Source organism: Lethenteron reissneri, chromosome 64, assembly GCF_015708825.2.
Source record: "Lethenteron reissneri isolate LAM-NWPU_2019-01 chromosome 64, ASM1570882v1, whole genome shotgun sequence".
Classification (NCBI taxonomy): Eukaryota; Metazoa; Chordata; class Hyperoartia; order Petromyzontiformes; family Petromyzontidae; genus Lethenteron; species Lethenteron reissneri.
Genome location: NC_083842.1, coordinates 4,526,258 through 4,543,849, shown reverse-complemented (window position 1 = coordinate 4,543,849; position 17,592 = coordinate 4,526,258). Strand labels below are relative to the sequence as shown.

The 17,592-nt window shown below is 61.5% G+C and overlaps 1 protein-coding gene across 1 annotated transcript in view; it reads left to right on the top strand.

Annotated features, from left to right (window-relative positions):
- Positions 1-17,592, top strand: part of MTREX (Mtr4 exosome RNA helicase) — a 98,199-nt gene that overhangs the window by 31,310 nt on the left and 49,297 nt on the right. Inside the window, exons 20-22 of the mRNA XM_061577354.1 lie at positions 1,623-1,733; positions 11,745-11,933; positions 15,205-15,368. Coding sequence (XP_061433338.1) covers positions 1,623-1,733; positions 11,745-11,933; positions 15,205-15,368 — 464 coding nt within the window. The remainder of the gene's footprint in view (positions 1-1,622; positions 1,734-11,744; positions 11,934-15,204; positions 15,369-17,592) is intronic.

Below are 17,592 nucleotides of genomic sequence, written 5' to 3'. Positions count from 1 at the left end.
GTCTCTCCCCGTGTCTCTCCCAGTGTCTCTCCCCGTGTCTCTCCCCGTGTCTCTCCCAGTGTCTCTCCCCGTGTCTCTCCCAGTGTCTCTCCCCGTGTCTCTCCCCGTGTCTCTCCCCGTGTCTCTCCCCGTGTCTCTCCCCGTGTCTCCCGGTGTCCCTCCGTATCTCTCAGTCTCTTCCGGTGTGTCCCCGCATCTCCCGTCTCCCCCACCTCTCTCCTCGCCCGTGGACCACCTCCTTCTCTTGCCCCGGCCTCCGCTGCCAGGAGGGGGTGGGGGCAGCCCCCAACGCCACCCACCCCCCCTCCTACTCACCCCCCAAGCAGCCCTTTGTTCAGTGTCATCCTTTGTTTTGTTCAAACTTTCCTTCCCTGACCCCCCACCCCCTATCTCCTCAGCCCCCCCCCCCCCCCACCATCTACTCAGCTCCCCCCCCCGCGTCCCGGTGCCTCCCGCAGCGGCGAGCTCCGCTCTCGCTTCCCATTCGCAGCGCCGGTCCGGAGCGCGCTGCTCCGTGCGGTGTCGGGTTTCTCTGCATCTGTGGTGCCGGATGAAGCGAGCGCGCGGGGCCTGTAGCATTACGTTATCAAGGGGCCCTGAATAAAAAAAAACGCATAAATGTGAAAACACATGATCCCTCGTATAAAGGTGTCAGTTTTGGTGCCAGCTAAAAGGGTAAAAACCTATTACTATATTTTACCACTGGTAAAGGAGGTGTAAATGCTTACCCCAAGCTCTCAATACTCTTGATAGTGCACCGTTTTTGAGTTGTACGCCTTTTGGCGTCATCTGGTCCAACACCAGTGGAGACTCGGCTCTAAGAAAAGAAAGCGTGGTGGGAGATCCCCGCGCGCTTTGAATTGCGTCGCGAGCCGTCACCTCGACAGAACGTGGGATTGGGGAACCCACGGCAGGTTCACGACGTCGAGGGGGGGGGGAGGGTGAAAGGCCGCTCACTAAAAAGCGAGTGGCGGCTGCGGCACGCGGCACGCGGCATGGCCAGACAGAACGGTGACGGCCGACGATCGACGCTAATAACGGAGCGAACAGACGCAGAGCGGAATGCGTCCAGAGAGAATACATCCGTCGCGAAGGTGGAGCGATGATTATTTGACTACTGTTTGCTATTTTTACTTTACCGGGTAACTGCCCACTGAGCCATAGAGCTCTTTTTGGTGACCTGGTTGTCACAAATGATAGCTCAACGGAAGTGGATTATCATCAAGTGGAAATGTATAGCAGTAGTCAAATGCTGTTAACGCACAGGTTGATTCTAAATGTGGAAGGAAAAACCGGAGGACCCGAAGAAAAATCCACGTGCCCACAGGGAGAGAGAGAGAGATGCAAACTCCAAATATACAGCAGCAGGCGTCGTCACGGTCGGCATCGAACCCACTGACCTCTTGTAAACCAGGCGAGGTAGTTAACATCTCCTGGCCACCGTGGCGCCCGATGAAATTCATTTCGCGTGCAGGCGGTGCCGTGCGGAGCGTCACATCGCCGGATCGCGGGAGGTCGCTGCGGCAGCTGCTTGGCGAGGGTCTTCATCCAGCAGTGGATCGACCGTGGCCGACGATGACGGCGGCTGATGATTCCGTTGTTTTTGTCGCCGGCGATGGCAGGTGGTGCCGATCACGCTGGGCCTCATCACGGCACTGAGCAGCGTGCGTCTCTACCTCCCCAAGGACCTGCGCTCCCACGACAACCGGCAGAGCGTCATCAAGTCCATCGAGGTACGAAGGCAACAGGTCCCCCCCGTGTGGCCTGCCACACACCGCGGGGGCAAGTCCTGCACGGGGAGACACGGAGAGACACGGAGAGACACGGGGAGACTCGGGGGAGACACGGGGAGACACGGGGAGACACGGGGGAGACTCGGGGGAGACTCGGGGGAGACACGGGGAGACACGGGGAGACTCGGGGAGACTCGGGGCAGACACGGGGAGACTCAGGGGAGACACGGGAGAGACACGGGGGAGACTCGGGGGAGACACGGGGAGACTCGGGGGAGACACGGGGGAGACATGGGGGAGACACGGGGGAGACACTGGGAGACACGGGGAGACACGGAGAGACACGGAGAGACACGGGGGAGACACGGGGGAGACACTGGGAGACACGGAGAGACACGGAGAGACACGGGGGAGACACTGGGAGACACGGGGAGACTCGGGGAGACACGGGGAGACTCGGGGAGACACGGGGAGACTCGGGGAGACGCGGGGAGACAAGGGGAGAGTAGCTGCCCCCGAGTGGCTGATGTTTTGTTCACACCGCACCTGGGTTCGCGTTTGAGGCCTAGTTGGCCCAGTGTAGCGGTCGGCGCTGCCCTGCGCCGTGACCCCAGCGTCCCGAGTTGGATTCCCGCTCACGGCCAACACCAGCGACGGATTACCCTGAACGTGTACCTGGCCCTCCGCTAGGTCAACTCGGCACGTACAAAGGCAAAGATCCCCCGTATAGCCTTAACAGACTGTTGGGGGCAAGTGCGCCAACCGCTGCACTACCGCCACACACAACGACCGCCATTCGCCACTAAGTGGCGGTGACGTCACCACGATGCTTGTGCCAGGCCATGTGCACCTTGAGGCCACGTGAAGTGTCGAACGCTCGCTGGCAGGAGATCACTGGGCAGACCCAGCAGGTGCCACGGGTCGACCGACCGAGATAACCGAGATGACTGGCTGATGCACCACCTCTGCCCCCTATTGTACCAACTTGCTGCGCTTTAGCCACCCGGCGCTCCGCTCATTGTTGTGAGCGTCGCTCCTCCGCCCTCCGTTGTTGCTGGAGGGCGACTGCCTCCAACTGCCCAGTAGCGTCCTTCACGAGCCTCCTCCACAGAGGCCGATCTTGACACCGCTGGTACCAGTCATCGACAAGTCCACTCAGCTCCACGTCCTTCTGTACCACGTCACTCCATCTCTTCTCTAGCCCGTGCCGCGCCCGTTTAGCCCCCTCGATCCGGCCAAACAGACACACGCACGCGCACACACACGCACACGCACGCACACGCCCCCTGAGTGGCAGAGTCGTGAAACTGGGGTTCATATTCTTTAAAGTAAAAAGCAAACATTGTATTTTTCTATTCTATCTCTCCGTGACTTTACCGAAAGAACCAAGAATATGAATCCCTGCAGTCACGAAGGTTTCAAGTCAAAATTAAACCGGACTTTGTTTGGGGTGGATGGGCTGCAAGGGGTCCTGGTGTTGAGGTGGAGGTCACTCGGTGGAGATTTTTTTGTTCTGTGTCGTGGCTGTGTGCGCGGCGGTTTCTCTGTGTGTGCGCGCGTTGTGCTTGTAATGTATGTAATGTATGTGATGTATGTGATGTGTGTGTGTGATGTGTGTTTACGCATCGCTGGGCGAACCGCGGGGCGCTCTCCGCTTGGTAAACACACGGCGCCCGTCCGTCCGTCCGTGCCGACTCGCTATCGTGAGGTCAGGGGTTCAAATCCCGCTCGGCGGTGGACTCGACACGTCGCCATTCGTTGTGGTCGACGTTATTGTGGTCGTGACTTGCAGCGATCGCCTTTCCCACTCCACTTGAACTCCGTTCGTTAACTCGTTCTCTCCCCGTTTCGCGCCGGGCAAACCGAGCGGAACGTGGCCGCAGTCACCGCCACCGTGGTTGTTGTCGTTGTTGTTGTTGTTGTGGTCGTTATTGTTGTTGTCATCGTTGTTGTCGTTGTTGTGGTCGTTATTGTTGTTGTCATCGTTGTTGTTGTTCGGGCATCGAAATCGACTCCTTCCGCGCAGCGGCGGCGTGCTGCCATCACGACGCAGTCCCAGAGACCCGGCTAGAGGCCATCTCAGCTGGTCACCCCGCTCTCAACGCCAGCTGCAATCACCCCTCCACTCACTCCTCCACCCTCCACTCTCTGCTCCACTCTCTCCTCCACTCTCCCTTCACTCTCTCTCCACTCTCCCTTCTCCACTCTCTGCCACCGCAACCACCACCACAACCGCCGCCACCACCACCACCGATCAAACGACCGGCCCTGGGAGAGATGGGGGGTGGGGGGGGCGAGAGGCGAGCGAGGGGGATCTTTAGCCGAGTGTGGGGGGTAGAGGGAAGCGGGTGGGTGGGTGGGTGGGGGGAGGGGGGGGGTTGTCGACTGACGGATTGAGCGGGGCGAGATGAGAGGGGAGGGGCGGGAGAGTGCGTGGAGGGGGGGTGAGAGGGGAGGGGCGGGAGAGTGCGTGGAGGGGGGTGAGAGGGGAGGGGCGGGAGAGTGCGTGGAGGGGGGTGAGAGGGGAGGGGCTGGAGAGTGTGTGGAGGGGGGGTGAGAGGGGAGGGGCGGGAGAGTGTGTGGAGGGGGGTGAGAGGGGAGGGGCGGGAGAGTGCGTGGAGGGGGGGGAGAGGGGAGGGGCGGGAGAGTGCGTGGAGGGGGGTGAGAGGGGAGGGGCGGGAGAGGGCGTGGAGGGGGGGTGAGAGGGGAGGGGTGGGAGAGTGCGTGGAGGGGGGTGAGAGGGGAGGGGCGGGAGAGTGCGTGGAGGGGGGTGAGAGGGGAGGGGCTGGAGAGTGTGTGGAGGGGGGGTGAGAGGGGAGGGGCGGGAGAGTGTGTGGAGGGGGGTGAGAGGGGAGGGGCGGGAGAGTGCGTGGAGGGGGGTGAGAGGGGAGGGGCGGGAGAGTGCGTGGAGGGGGGTGAGAGGGGAGGGGCGGGAGAGTGCGTGGAGGGGGGTGAGAGGGGAGGGGCGGGAGAGTGCGTGGAGGGGGGTGAGAGGGGAGGGGCGGGAGAGTGCGTGGAGGGGGGTGAGAGGGGAGGGGCGGGGAGAGTGCGTGGAGGGGGGTGAGAGGGGAGGGGCGGGGAGAGTGCGTGGAGGGGGGGTGAGAGGGGAGGGGCGGGAGAGTGCGTGGAGGGGGGTGAGAGGGAGGGGCGGGAGAGTGCGTGGGGGGGGTGAGAGGGGAGGGCGGGAGAGTGTGTGGAGGTGGGTGAGAGGGGAGGGGCGAGAGAGTGCGTGGAGGGGGGTGAGAGGGGAGGGGCGGGAGAGTGCGTGGAGGGGGGTGAGAGGGGAGGGGCGGGAGAGTGCGTGGAGGGGGGGTGAGAGGGGAGGGGCGGGAGAGTGCGTGGAGGGGGGTGAGAGGGGAGGGGCGGGAGAGTGCGTGGGGGGGGTGAGAGGGGAAGGGGCGGGAGACGCTGTCAGGAGTGCGTGGAGGGGGGTGAGAGGGGAGGGCGGGCGAGTGCGTTGGGGGGGTGATGTGATAGAGGGGAGGGGCGGGAGATGTGCGTGGAGCGGGGGGTGAGCGGGGCGAGGGGCGGGCGAGTGCGCTGAGGGGGGTGAGAGGGGAGGGGCGCGGATGAGTGCGTTGGAGGGGGGTGAGAGGGAGGGGGCTGGAGAGTGCGTGGAGGGGGGTTGGAGAGGGGAGGGGCGGGAGAAGTGCGTGGAGGGGGGGTGAGACGGGGAGGGGCGGGGGCGAGTGCGTGGAGGGGGGGAGAGGGGAGTGGGGGGGGAGAGTGCGTGGGGGGGGTGAGAGGGGAGGGGCGGGGAGAGTGCGTGGAGGGGGGTGAGAGGGGAGGGCGGGGAGAGTGCGTGGACTGGAGGGGTGTAGAGGGTGAGGGGCGGGGAAGATGTGCGTGGAGGGGGGGTGAGAGGGAGGGAGCGGCGAGGAGGGATATGTGCGTGGCGGGGGGAGTGAAGAGGGGAGGGCGGGAGGAGTGCGCTGGAGGGGGTGAGATGGGAAGGGGCGGGAGAGCCGTGCGTGGGGGGGTGAGAGGGGAGGGGCGGGAGAGTGCGTGGAGGGGGGTGAGAGGGGAGGGGCGGGAGGAGTGCGTGGAGGGGGGTGAGAGGGGAGGGGCGGGAGAGTGCGTGGAGGGGGGTGAGAGGGGGGAGGGCGGGAGAGTGCGTGGGGGTGGGTGAGAGGGGAGGGGGCGGGAGAGTGTGTGGAGGGGGGTGAGAGGGGAGGGGCGGGGAGAGTGCGGGAGGGGGGTGAGAGGGGAGGGGCGGGAGAGTGCGTGGAGGGGGGTGAGAGGGAGGGGCGGGAGAGTGCGTGGAGGGGGGGTGAGAGGGGAGGGGCGGGGAGAGTGCGTGGAGGGGGGTGAGAGGGGAGGGGCGGGAGAGTGCGTGGGGGGGGTGAGAGGGGCGGGGAGAGTGTGTGGAGGGGCGGGGGAGAGTGCGTGGGGGGGGTGAGAGGGGAGGGGCGGGAGAGTGTGTGGAGGGGGGTGAGAGGGGAGGGGCGGGAGAGTGCGTGGGGGGGGTGAGAGGGGAGGGGCGGGAGAGTGCGTGGAGGGGGGTGAGAGGGGAGGGGCTGGAGAGTGTGTGGAGTGGGGTGAGAGGGGAGGGGCGGGGAGAATGTGCGTGGAGGGGGGTGAGAGGGGAGGGGCGGGGAGAGTGTGTGGAGGGGTGGTGAGAGGGGAGGGGCGGGAGAGTGCGTGGAGGGGGGTGAGAGGGGAGGGGCTGGAGAGTGTTGTGGAGGGGGGTGGAGAGGGGAGGGGCGGGAGAGTGTGTGGAGGGGGGTGAGAGGGAGGGGCGGGAGAGTGTGTGGAGGGGGGTGAGAGGGGAGGGGCGGGAGAGTGCGGTGGGGGGGGTGAGAGGGAGGGGCGGGAGAGTGCGTGGAGGGGGGTGAGAGGGGAGGGGCTGGAGAGTGTGTGGAGTGGGGTGAGAGGGAGGGGCGGGAGAGTGCGTGGAGGGGGGTGAGAGGGGAGGGGCGGGAGAGTGTGTGGAGGGGGGGTGAGAGGGGAGGGGCGGGGAGAGTGCGTGGAGGGGGGTGAGAGTGGAGGGGCGGGAGAGTGTGTGGAGGGGGGTGGGAGGGGCGGGAGAGTGCGTGGAGGGGGTGAGAGTGGAGGGGCGGGAGAGTGCGTGGAGGGGGGTGAGAGGGGAGGGGCGGGAGAGTGCGTGGAGGGGGGTGAGAGGGGAGGGGCGGGAGAGTGTGTGGAGGGGGGTGAGAGGGGAGGGGCGGGAGAGTGTGTGGAGGGGAGTGAGAGGGGAGGGGCGGGAGAGTGCGTGGAGGGGGGTGAGAGGGGAGGGGCTGGAGAGTGTGTGGAGGGGGGTGAGAGTGGAGGGGCGGGAGAGTGTGTGGAGGGGGTAGGAATGGAGGGAGATCTGTCCCTGGTTGGGGGGGGGTGATGTGGAGCTGTCCGGCTCGAGAATTAATCAAGCTGCCTCGCGCGGTGCGGCCGGAGCGCCGGGTGGAGCCGCGGGGCGGTGGGTGGGTGGTGGAGGTGGTGGGTGGGTGGTGGTGGGTGGTGGTGGTGGTGGGAGCGGGCTCCGACCTTGGCCCCTGAGGAGTGGTGCTGGGGTGGAGGAGAGGGAGTTGGCTCGCGCTCTCTGCTGCCGGGAAGGTGTTTGTGTGTTTCCTGCGCGTGTTCCTTTGGCGCACGGAGGACGTTGTGGTGGTGATGATGGGGGGGGGGGCGCTGCTATCGGACCGGACGGAGGTGGGGTGGGGGGCTGGAGGGGAGGGGGCCATTTCGGAAGGAGCGATCGTAGGACAGTGGCAAAAGGGAAATTCCATGCGCACTCTCCTGCCTCTCTCTCCCCTCTCATCTCGCTCCGCTCCCCTCCACGCACTCTCCTGCCTCTCTCTCCCCTCTCATCTCGCTCCACTCCCCTCCACACACTCTCCTGCCTCTCTCTCCCCTCTCATCTCACTCCACTCCCCTCCACACACTCTCCTGCCTCTCTCTCCTTTCTCATCTCACTCCACTCCCCTCCACGCACTCTCCTGCCTCTCTCTCCCCTCTCATCTCGCTCCACTCCCCTCCACACACTCTCCTGCCTCTCTCTCCCCTCTCATCTCACTCCACTCCCCTCCACGCACTCTCCTGCCTCTCTCTCCCCTCTCATCTCGCTCCACTCCCCTCCACACACTCTCCTGCCTCTCTCCCCTCTCATCTCGCTCCACTCCCCTCCACGCCCTCTCCTGCCTCTCTCCCCTCTCATCTCGCTCCACTCCCCTCCACGCACTCTCCTGCCTCTCTCCCCTCTCATCTCGCTCCACTCCCCTCCATGCACTCTCCTGCCTCTCTCTCCCCTCTCATCTCGCTCCACTCCCCTCCACACACTCTCCTGCCTCTCTCCCCTCTCATCTCGCTCCACTCCCCTCCACGCCCTCTCCTGCCTCTCTCCCCTCTCATCTCGCTCCACTCCCCTCCACGCCCTCTCCTGCCTCTCTCCCCTCTCATCTCGCTCCACTCCCCTCCACACACTCTCCTGCCTCTCTCTCCCCTCTCATCTCGCTCCACTCCCCTCCACACACTCTCCTGCCTCTCTCCCCTCTCATCTCGCTCCACTCCCCTCCACGCCCTCTCCTGCCTCTCTCTCCCCTCTCATCTCACTCCACTCCCCTCCACACACTCTCCTGCCTCTCTCCCCTCTCATCTCGCTCCACTCCCCTCCACGCACTCTCCTGCCTCTCTCCCCTCTCATCTCGCTCCACTCCCCTCCACGCACTCTCCTGCCTCTCTCCCCTCTCATCTCACTCCAATCCTCCCCAGCGGTGGGCGTTACCGCAGGTAGAGAACCGCTCACGTGGGGCTAGATGGGGAGAGAGAGAGAGTGAGAGAGCGTGAGAGAGAGTGAGAGAGCGTGAGAGAGAGTGAGAGAGCGTGAGAGAGTGAGAGAGAGTGAGAGAGCGTGAGAGAGAGTGAGAGAGAGTGAGAGAGAGTGAGAGAGCGTGAGAGAGTGAGAGAGAGTGAGAGAGCGTGAGAGAGTGAGAGAGAGTGAGAGTGAGAGAGCGTGAGAGAGAGTGAGAGAGCGTGAGAGAGAGTGAGAGAGAGCGTGAGAGAGTGAGAGAGAGTGAGAGAGCGTGAGAGAGTGAGAGAGAGTGAGAGAGCGTGAGAGAGAGTGAGAGAGCGAGGAGAGAGTGAGAGAGATAGAGAGCGACGAGTGATGTGAGAGAGCGATGAGAGCGATGAGAGGATGTAGAGCGAGTGAGTGAGAGCGAAGAGAGAGCGAGGGTGAGCGAGAGATGCGGAGAGAGCGAGGGAGAGCGACAAGTTAGCGATCGAGAGCGAGAGAGCGAGAGAGCGAGGTGATGCGATGAGAGCGAGAGAGGAGTGAGCGGTGGCGAGTGAGAGCGATGAGCGAGATGAGCGATGAGAGCGAGGAGAGCGAGTGAGTGAGAGAGCGATGAGAGCGAGTGATGTGAGAGCGAGATGAGAGCGAGGAGAAGTGAGTGAGCGAGGGAGAGTGTGAGAGCGAGGGAGAGTGTGAGAGTGAGATCAAGAGTGAGAGCTGAGCGAGCTAGAGTGAGCGAGAGAGAAGAGCGAGGAGAGCGAGTGAGAGTGAGTGAGTGAGTGAGAGAGTGAGTGGAGCAGCGAGCGAGAGTATGAGAGTGAGAGTGAGTTAGTGAGTGAGCGAGTGAGCGAGTGAGCGAGTGAGAGTGAGCGAGAGTGTGAGAGTGAGCGAGAGAGTGAGTGAGTGAGTGAGAGAGTGAGTGAGTGAGTGAGAGAGAGAGTGAGTGAGTGAGAGAGTGAGCGAGTGAGAGTGAGTTAGAGCGAGAGAGAGTGAGAGCGAGAGTGACCAAGTGAGTTAGCGAGTGAGTGAACGAGAGAGAGAGTGAGAGAGAGAGTGAGCGAGCGAGAGAGCGAGAGAAAGCGAGCGAGCTAGAGAGAGCGAGTGAACGAGTGAGCGAGAGCGAGTGAGTTAGCGACTCCGCTCCTCTCCCCACGCCAGCTGCTCGCCTGCCGCCGTGTTATTCTTGAACGTTTCGCCAAACGAATTAATCAAAACACACAAACCCCCAAAAAACCCAAACATTTCTCCTATTGAGTTGGAACCAATTCTCTCTCGTTGTTTTGGAGCAAGAGTCGTAACGACGCTCGGTGTTGTGGGGCGGGGGGGGGGGCGGCGCTACTAATCATAACAAAACAAGACGCACTCTTCGTGCGCGCGGTCCCATCGCACGCACGCAAGCGCGTCACCGCGCTCCGCCGCTGGCGAGCAGTCCGTCGCGCATCGCGGCGCTAATTCCTCCTGGCAGCGCCAGCGGCATTGCCAGGCCCCTCTCCTCCCCCACCCCCCCCATTCTCTGCCCGCCTCCCAGCGCCTTTAAGATGTCAAGAAGTTAAATTGCGACGTTGCCAAAAATGTGCGGGTGGAGTGGAGGGAGTTGTTTTGTTTTGGCCACGTAGGCCCCGAGGCCTCCAAAAAGAGTGGGCCCTGCCGCCACGGAGTTGGGCGCCACGGTGGCTATGAGATGTTAACTACCTCGCCTGGTATACAGGAGGTCGTGGGTTCCATCACCCGACCCTGATAATGCCTGCTGCTGCTGCTGTATATTTGGAGTCTGCGTCTCTCTCATCATCATCATCACGTTGGCTATGAGATGTTGACTACCTCGCCTGGTATACAGGAGGTCGTGGGTTCCATCCCTCGACCCTGATAATGCCTGCTGCTGCTGTATATTTTGAGTCTGCGTCTCTCTCATCATCATCATCATCACGGTGGCTATGAGATGTTAACTACCTCGCCTGGTCTACAGGAGGTCGTGGGTTCCATCCCGACCCTGACGCCTGCTGCTGTATATTTGGAGTCTGTGTCTCTCTAATCATCATCACGTTGGCTAGGAGATGTTAACTACCTCGCCTGGTATACAGGAGGTCGTGGGTTCCATCCCGACCCTGACGCCTGCTGCTGTATATTTTGAGTCTGTGTCTCTCTCATCATCATCATCACGTTGGCTAGGAGATGTTAACTACCTCGCCTGGTATACTGGAGGTCGTGGGTTCCATCCCGACCCTGACGATGCCTGCTGTATATTTGGAGTCTGTGTCTCTCTCATCATCATCATCATCACGGTGACTAGGAGATGTTAACTACCTCGCCTGGTATACAGGAGGTTGTTGTTTCGATCCCCCGACCCTGACACCTGCTGTATATTTTGGAGTTTGCGAGCGTCTCTCTCCCTGTGGTCGCGTGGACTTTTCTCCGGGGTCTTCCGTTTAGAGAATTTGGCCGCTTTGAATGTCCACAAGATGATGATGAGCCCACTTCGTTGAGCTGTCATTTGCGATCGCCAAATCGCTGCTGAAAAAGAGCTACGTTACTCAATGGGGCCTTGCCTGCTAAAATATAAAAACAGTTTCGGGATCCCGCACTAATCCTGGATGCCGCGCGCTGCCGCTGGTTCCGCGCGTGTCTTGCTCTCTCCACTGCTGGTGCAGCGGCTGCCCGCCGGAGGTCGGCCCTGCTGCGGTAGCCCCTCTGGAGCGGCGGTTCCCCAACTTGTGGTTTCTGCGGACCCAGGCCATCGGAACGCTACTGCAGAGTCTGCAATGTTTCGGCGCAAAATGGCAGATTTTATCCTGCTTTTGGCGGTCTGCATAATTTTTTGTTCGATGGTTTCTAGTTCTTGACGAGTGGGGGGGGGGGCGGGGGGCCGGGGGGGCAGGCCTTCACCCAGCAGTGGATGGAGCACGGCCGCAATCGGTACCCCGTGCGGCAATGGGCCTCGTGCCGATCGTCCCTCTCGCCGCACCGTCTGTTGTGCCACGGGAACCCCACAGAGGTGGGTTGCCGTGCTGAGGATGCCTTCGAAGGGCGAACCCCGCCATGCCCTTGGGCCTTGCCTCACCCCCCCCCTCCCCCCGTGGTGACGACGGTGATGACGACGGTGGTGACGACGGTGGTGACGACGGTGGTGACGACGGTGGTGACGACGGTGGTGACGACGGTGGTGACGACGGTGGTGACGACGGTGGTGACGACGGTGGTGACGACAAGGACAACTCCCGTCATCGCAAGTTCTCTCCCGCCCCCCCCACGCCTCTCATCCCTCCGTCCCTCTCTGCCGTACCCAGGAGGTGCACAAGCGCTTCCCGGACGGCGTGCCGCTGCTTGACCCTGTGGACGACATGGGCATCAAGGACCCGGGCCTCAAGAAGCTGGTGCAGAAGGTGGAGGCGTTTGAGCGGCGAATGTTCTCCCACCCGCTGCACGCGGACCCCGCCCTCGAGGAGCTTTGCCGGCGCTGCCAGGACAAGATGCAGGTCAGCTGTCGACCCCCCCCCCGCACCGCGCGTACGCACGTGTGTGTGTGGAGTGTGTGTGTGTCTGTCTGTCTGTGTGTGTGGAGCATGTGTGTGTGTGTGTGTATGGAGGGGGATGTGGAGCTGAGTGGACTTGCCGATGACTGGTACCAGCGGGGTCAAGATCGGCCTCTGTGGAGGAGGCTCGTGAAGGCCGCTACTGGGCAGTTGGAGGCAGTCGCCCTCCAGCAACAGCGGAGGGCGGAGGAGCGACGCTCTCACAACAATGAGCGGAGTGCCGGGTGGCTAAAGCACAGCGAGTTGGCACAGTAGGGAGGCACAGGTGGTGCATCGGCCACTCATCTCAGTCAGTCGACCCGTGGCACCTGCCGGGTCTGTCCCGTGACCTCCTGCCAACTGGCGTTCGACACTTCACGTGGCCTCAAAGTGCACTTGGCCTGGCACAAGCGCCGTGGTGACGTCACCGCCACTTAGTTGTGAATGGCGGTTGTTGTTGTACGCGTGCAGTGTGTGTGTGAGGAGCGGTGGTGTAGCGGGTTACAGCGCTGCGCTACGATCCCGGCGACCCGAGTTCGATTCCCGCTCACGGCCATCACCGGTGACGATTATCTGAACCGGTCCTGGGCCTCGCCTAGGTCGACTCGGCCTCGAATGAGTACCCGGTGCGGCGTGTGAACATCGCCACTGGGGAGACAAAGGCGGCCGGGCGTGGTGCTGGCCGCCCAGCCCCCCGTGCCCCCTGCCGGCCTTAACAGGTGCTCGCTAACGGCACTTGCTGCAACAGCCTGTTGAGGCTACTCGGGGGAGCTTTGTCCGGATGTGGCTAGCGCGCACCGCGCTTGGCACAGGCGCCGCAAGCGACGTCAACAACACTTAGTGGCGAACGGCGGTTGTTGTTCTCATGCGGCCCGTGTGTGTGTGTGCGCACGTGTTACATAATATGGTTGTGGTGTGGGCCCGTGTGTGTTTGTGTGCGTACATGTCTTGTGTGTCGTGCGTGCGTGTGTGTGATTCTATTCTGGGGTGTGTGTGTGTGATTCTAGTCTGGTGTGTGTGTGTGATTCTAGTCTGGTGTGTGTGTGTGTGATTCTAGTCTGGTGTGTGTGTGTGTGATTCTAGTCTGGTGTGTGTGTGTGTGATTCTAGTCTGGTGTGTGTGTGTGTGATTCTAGTCTGGTGTGTGTGTGTGATTCTCGTCTGGTATGTCTGTGTGTGTGTTTGTCTGTGTGTGTCTGTGGGGAGCGATAGTGTAGCGGTTAGCGCGCTGCGCTATGAACCCGGCGACCCGAGTTCGATTCCCGCTCACGGCCAACACCAGTGACGATTATCGCCACTGGGGAGACAAAGGCGGTCGGGCGTGATGCTGGCCACCCACCCCCTCGTGTACCCTTGCGGCCTTCATAGGTGTTCGCTAACAGCACTTGCCCCAACAGTCTGTTAAGGCTATACGGGGGATCTTTGTGTGTGTCTCTGTGTGTCTGTGTGTATGTCTGTGTGTGTGTCTGTGTGTGTGTCTGTGTGTGTGTCTGTGTGTGTGTCTGTGTGTGTGTCTGTGTGTGTGTCTGTGTGTGTGTCTGTGTGTGTGTCTGTGTGTGATTCTGGCCATGCTGCCCCTAAACAACGCTGGCCCCTAATCTCTGCGTAGGGGCTGAGTGCCGTGTGCACTTTGTGTGGTCCTCCATCGGATACAGTCACACGCACACATACCAAAGACAAAGATCCCCCATATAGCTTTAACAGGCTGTTGGGGCAAGTGCTGTTAGCGAGTACTTCATGAAGGCCGGCACGGCACACGAGGTGGTGGGTTGGCAGCACCACGGCCGCCCGCCTAACCACCCTACACACGCACACGCACACTTGTAACACACACACACGCACACTTGTAACACACACACACGCAGTGCTAACACACACACACAAACCGCTAACACACACACACACACCGCTAACACAGATACATACCGTTAACACGCACACACATTCCGTTAACACACACACACCGCCAACACACACACACATACTGCTAACACACATATACACAGCTAACACACACATATCACTAACACACACACACCACTAACACAGATACATACCGTTAACACACACACACATTCCGTTAACACACACACACACACCGCTAACACACACACATACACTGCTAACACACACACTGCTAACACACACACACACCGCTAACACACATACCACTAACACACACACATACCCACCGCTAGCACACACACACCGCTAACACACACACACACACACACTGCTAACACACACACATACACCGCTAACACACACACATACCCACCGCTAGCACACACACACCGCTAACACACACACACACTGCTAACACACACACATACACCGCTAACACACACACATACCCACCGCTAACACACACACACATACCACTAACACACACACAACACCGCTAACACACACACACACTGCTAACAGACACACACCTCCCGTGAACACACACACACCGCCAACACACACACACCGCTAACACACACACACACCGCTAACACACACACATACCGTTAACACACACACATACACTGCTAACTCACACACACACACACCGCTAACACACACACACATACCGTTAACACACACACACACACATACACTGCTAACCACACACACACATACCGTTAACACACACACACATACACTGCTAACGCACACACACACCGCTAACACACACACACATACCGTTAACACACACACACATACCGTTAACACACACACACATACCGTTAACACACACACACATACACTGCTAACACACACACACCGCTAACACACACACACTGCTAACAGACACACACATACTAACACACACACACCGCTAACACACACACACACACACTGCTAACACACATACCACTAACACACACACACACACACACCACTAACACACACACACATACACCGTTAACACAATACCCACCGCTAACACACACACAACGCCGCTAACACACACACTAACACACACACACCGCTAACACACACACTAACACAGACACACTAACACACACACACACCGCTAACGCACACACACACACACTAATACACACACAATACCCACCGCTAACACACACATACCACTAATACACACACAACGCCACTAACGTGTGTGCGTGTGTGCATGCGTGCGTGTGTGCGTGTGTGTGTGCGTGTGTGTGCGTGCGTGTGTGTGTGTGTGTGCGTGAGCGTGTGTGCGTGCGTGCGTGTGTGCGTGTGTGTGTTTGTGCGTGCAGCTGGCGGTGGAGGTGAAGGCGGCCCGCCGCGAGTTGAAGCGTGCCCGCACCGTGCTGCAGGCCGACGAGCTCAAGAACCGCAAGCGCGTCCTGCGCCGCCTGGGCTACTGCTCGCCCAGCGACGTCATCGAGGTCAAGGGGCGCGTCGCCTGCGAGATCAGCAGGTGAGGGGCGGCCGCTTGCTAGGTGACGCGCGCGCGTCGCGCCCTCTGTGCGCGCGTGCCCACGTCACGTGTGGGCAGCTGCTAGCGCCGCACCGCGCCATGGCCAACCCGGAGATCCTGCCGGGGGCGGGGGGGGGGCGGTGGGGGGGGTGTACACCGAAGTTTCAGCTGCCGTGCCGGGAGATGCGGATCGCAGCGGCGAGACCTGTGGAGCGCTGCCGAGCGCCGAGACGCGGCGGCGGCGTCCTCTCTGTGCGCGCTTCCAGTTTGCTCTTCCTCTCCCCTCACCACCAGCACCACCACCACCTCCACCACCACCTCCGACGATGACGACGGGCACGGTTACCTACGTACGTTGCTCAACGTGCGCAGCGCGTCAACGAGACGCGGCCTTCGAGGGGATAGATCTCGGTCGCCGGCCGTCGTCAAATCGTCGCCAATTACTTTTGCCGTGCGCGGTCATCCTGCAAGCGCACGTGGGGGGGGGGGGGTGCGATGTTGCCGCGTGGTTCTTCCCGGTCCGGTGCCGTCGGAAGTACGTGGAGTCCCTCACCCACCACCCCTCCAGTCACCGCCGCTAATCGGGCCTGCGGTGCCGTCGACCCCCATGGTCGTGTGCTCCTCTACCCCACCGCGCTGCCCCCCCCAGTCCGCCCCTCCCCCCCCTTATTTCCCCGAGCTGTAGCCGGAAGGCAATTTTAAACGGTTTACGTTCAGTGCGAAGATCCGTCGCGTTTCGTAAACAGAGGCCGAGTGCTTCTTGGGCTGTGTTTGTTTGGACTGCTGAGGGGCGGTGCGGGCGCGCGCGCATCTGCGCGTGCGTGTGCGTGTCCTGTAGGGAGCGGTCCGCCGGCTTCGAAGGCGGCGGACCGAGTTCGATTCCAACTCGGGGACAGCGTCGGCGACGGATATCCCAAGCGGTCCCCTGAGCCTGCCCGTGTCTTTCGGTGCGAACACCTGTGTGTGTGTGTGCGTGCGTGTATGCGTGCGCTCCCACGTGTGTGCGTGTATAAATCTCGGACCCTAATCGTGACGGTGAATCGCACCGTGGTGAGGGTGAATCATCACAGTGACTAGGAGATGTTAACTCCCTCGCCTGGTGTACAGGAGGCCGTGGGTTCGATCACGACCGTGACACCTGCTGTAGATTCGGAGTTTGCGTGTCTCTCTCTCCGTGATCACGTGGATTTTTCTCCGTTTTTTCCCCTCATTTAAAATCGACGTCACGCGTTCTGAGTATTTGGCTGTTGCTGTAACTTTCCACGTGACAAGCCGTCATTTGATTTCAGGTCGCTTCTGAAAAAGATCTGTACAACTCTGCGGGGGCACCAGCTTCGTAAACTAAAAACACGGTTTTTAGTTTACAAGTTTTTAGTTTACACAGTTTTTAGTTTTGCTTCGAGGGCCCCGTGGCAAAGGCGGCGGTCGGCCTGCGCGCTCGCCGCTCTCGCCGGCCTCCGATCCACGCGGTGGCGCCGTGGGCTTCCCCGGGTCTTGTCCCCGGGCCGAAGCCTCGCCAGGAGTTCACGGCCCAGCGTAGCGGCAGCACCCTCCTGCCGACAAGGAAGCCCCGAGACTCGGGCCGGCTTTGTCGGTTAGATAGATGAACGGCCTTGGAGCGCGTCAGCGCCGGCGATGTCGCGAGCGGATTGCGACGCGCTCCCCAGCTACGCTGGAACGCGAGCGTGGATTTGACAAAGCTTGTATTAGTTTTCTACCCCCGTGACTTTACCGAAACAACCGGATAGTGTTGATTCCTGCAGTCACGAAAGCCTCGCATCAGGAGCCCTCGATTTGGTCACGTGACCTGCCGCCTCGTCCCGCTGGGCGGCGAGCCGCCAGGCCGTTCAAAGGCGGCGGCGGCGACGGCTCGCTCGCCCGCGACCTCTCGCCCGCGACCTCTCGCCTCCGACCCCGCCGAGTCTGCCCGTGCGAAACCCGACACGGCGAGAGCCTCCGGCTGTCGTTGATGTCTCTGTTGGGGTATGGTGAGCAGCCTTGCTTGCAACTCCGTCTTCCGGGCTCATTAACTTCCTTGTTGTTGTTATCACCGTAACCGGACAAAGCCCCCCCCCCCCCCCCCCCCCCCCACGTACAGCCGAAGCCGCGTCCCTCCGTCGGTGCCGATTTACCGACCGCCGCTGGCGCGCGCGGCCCGGGTTCAAACCCCCCACGCGTCTATTGGGTTTTGCCGCTTTGAAATTGTGAGCGGTGTGGGGGGGGG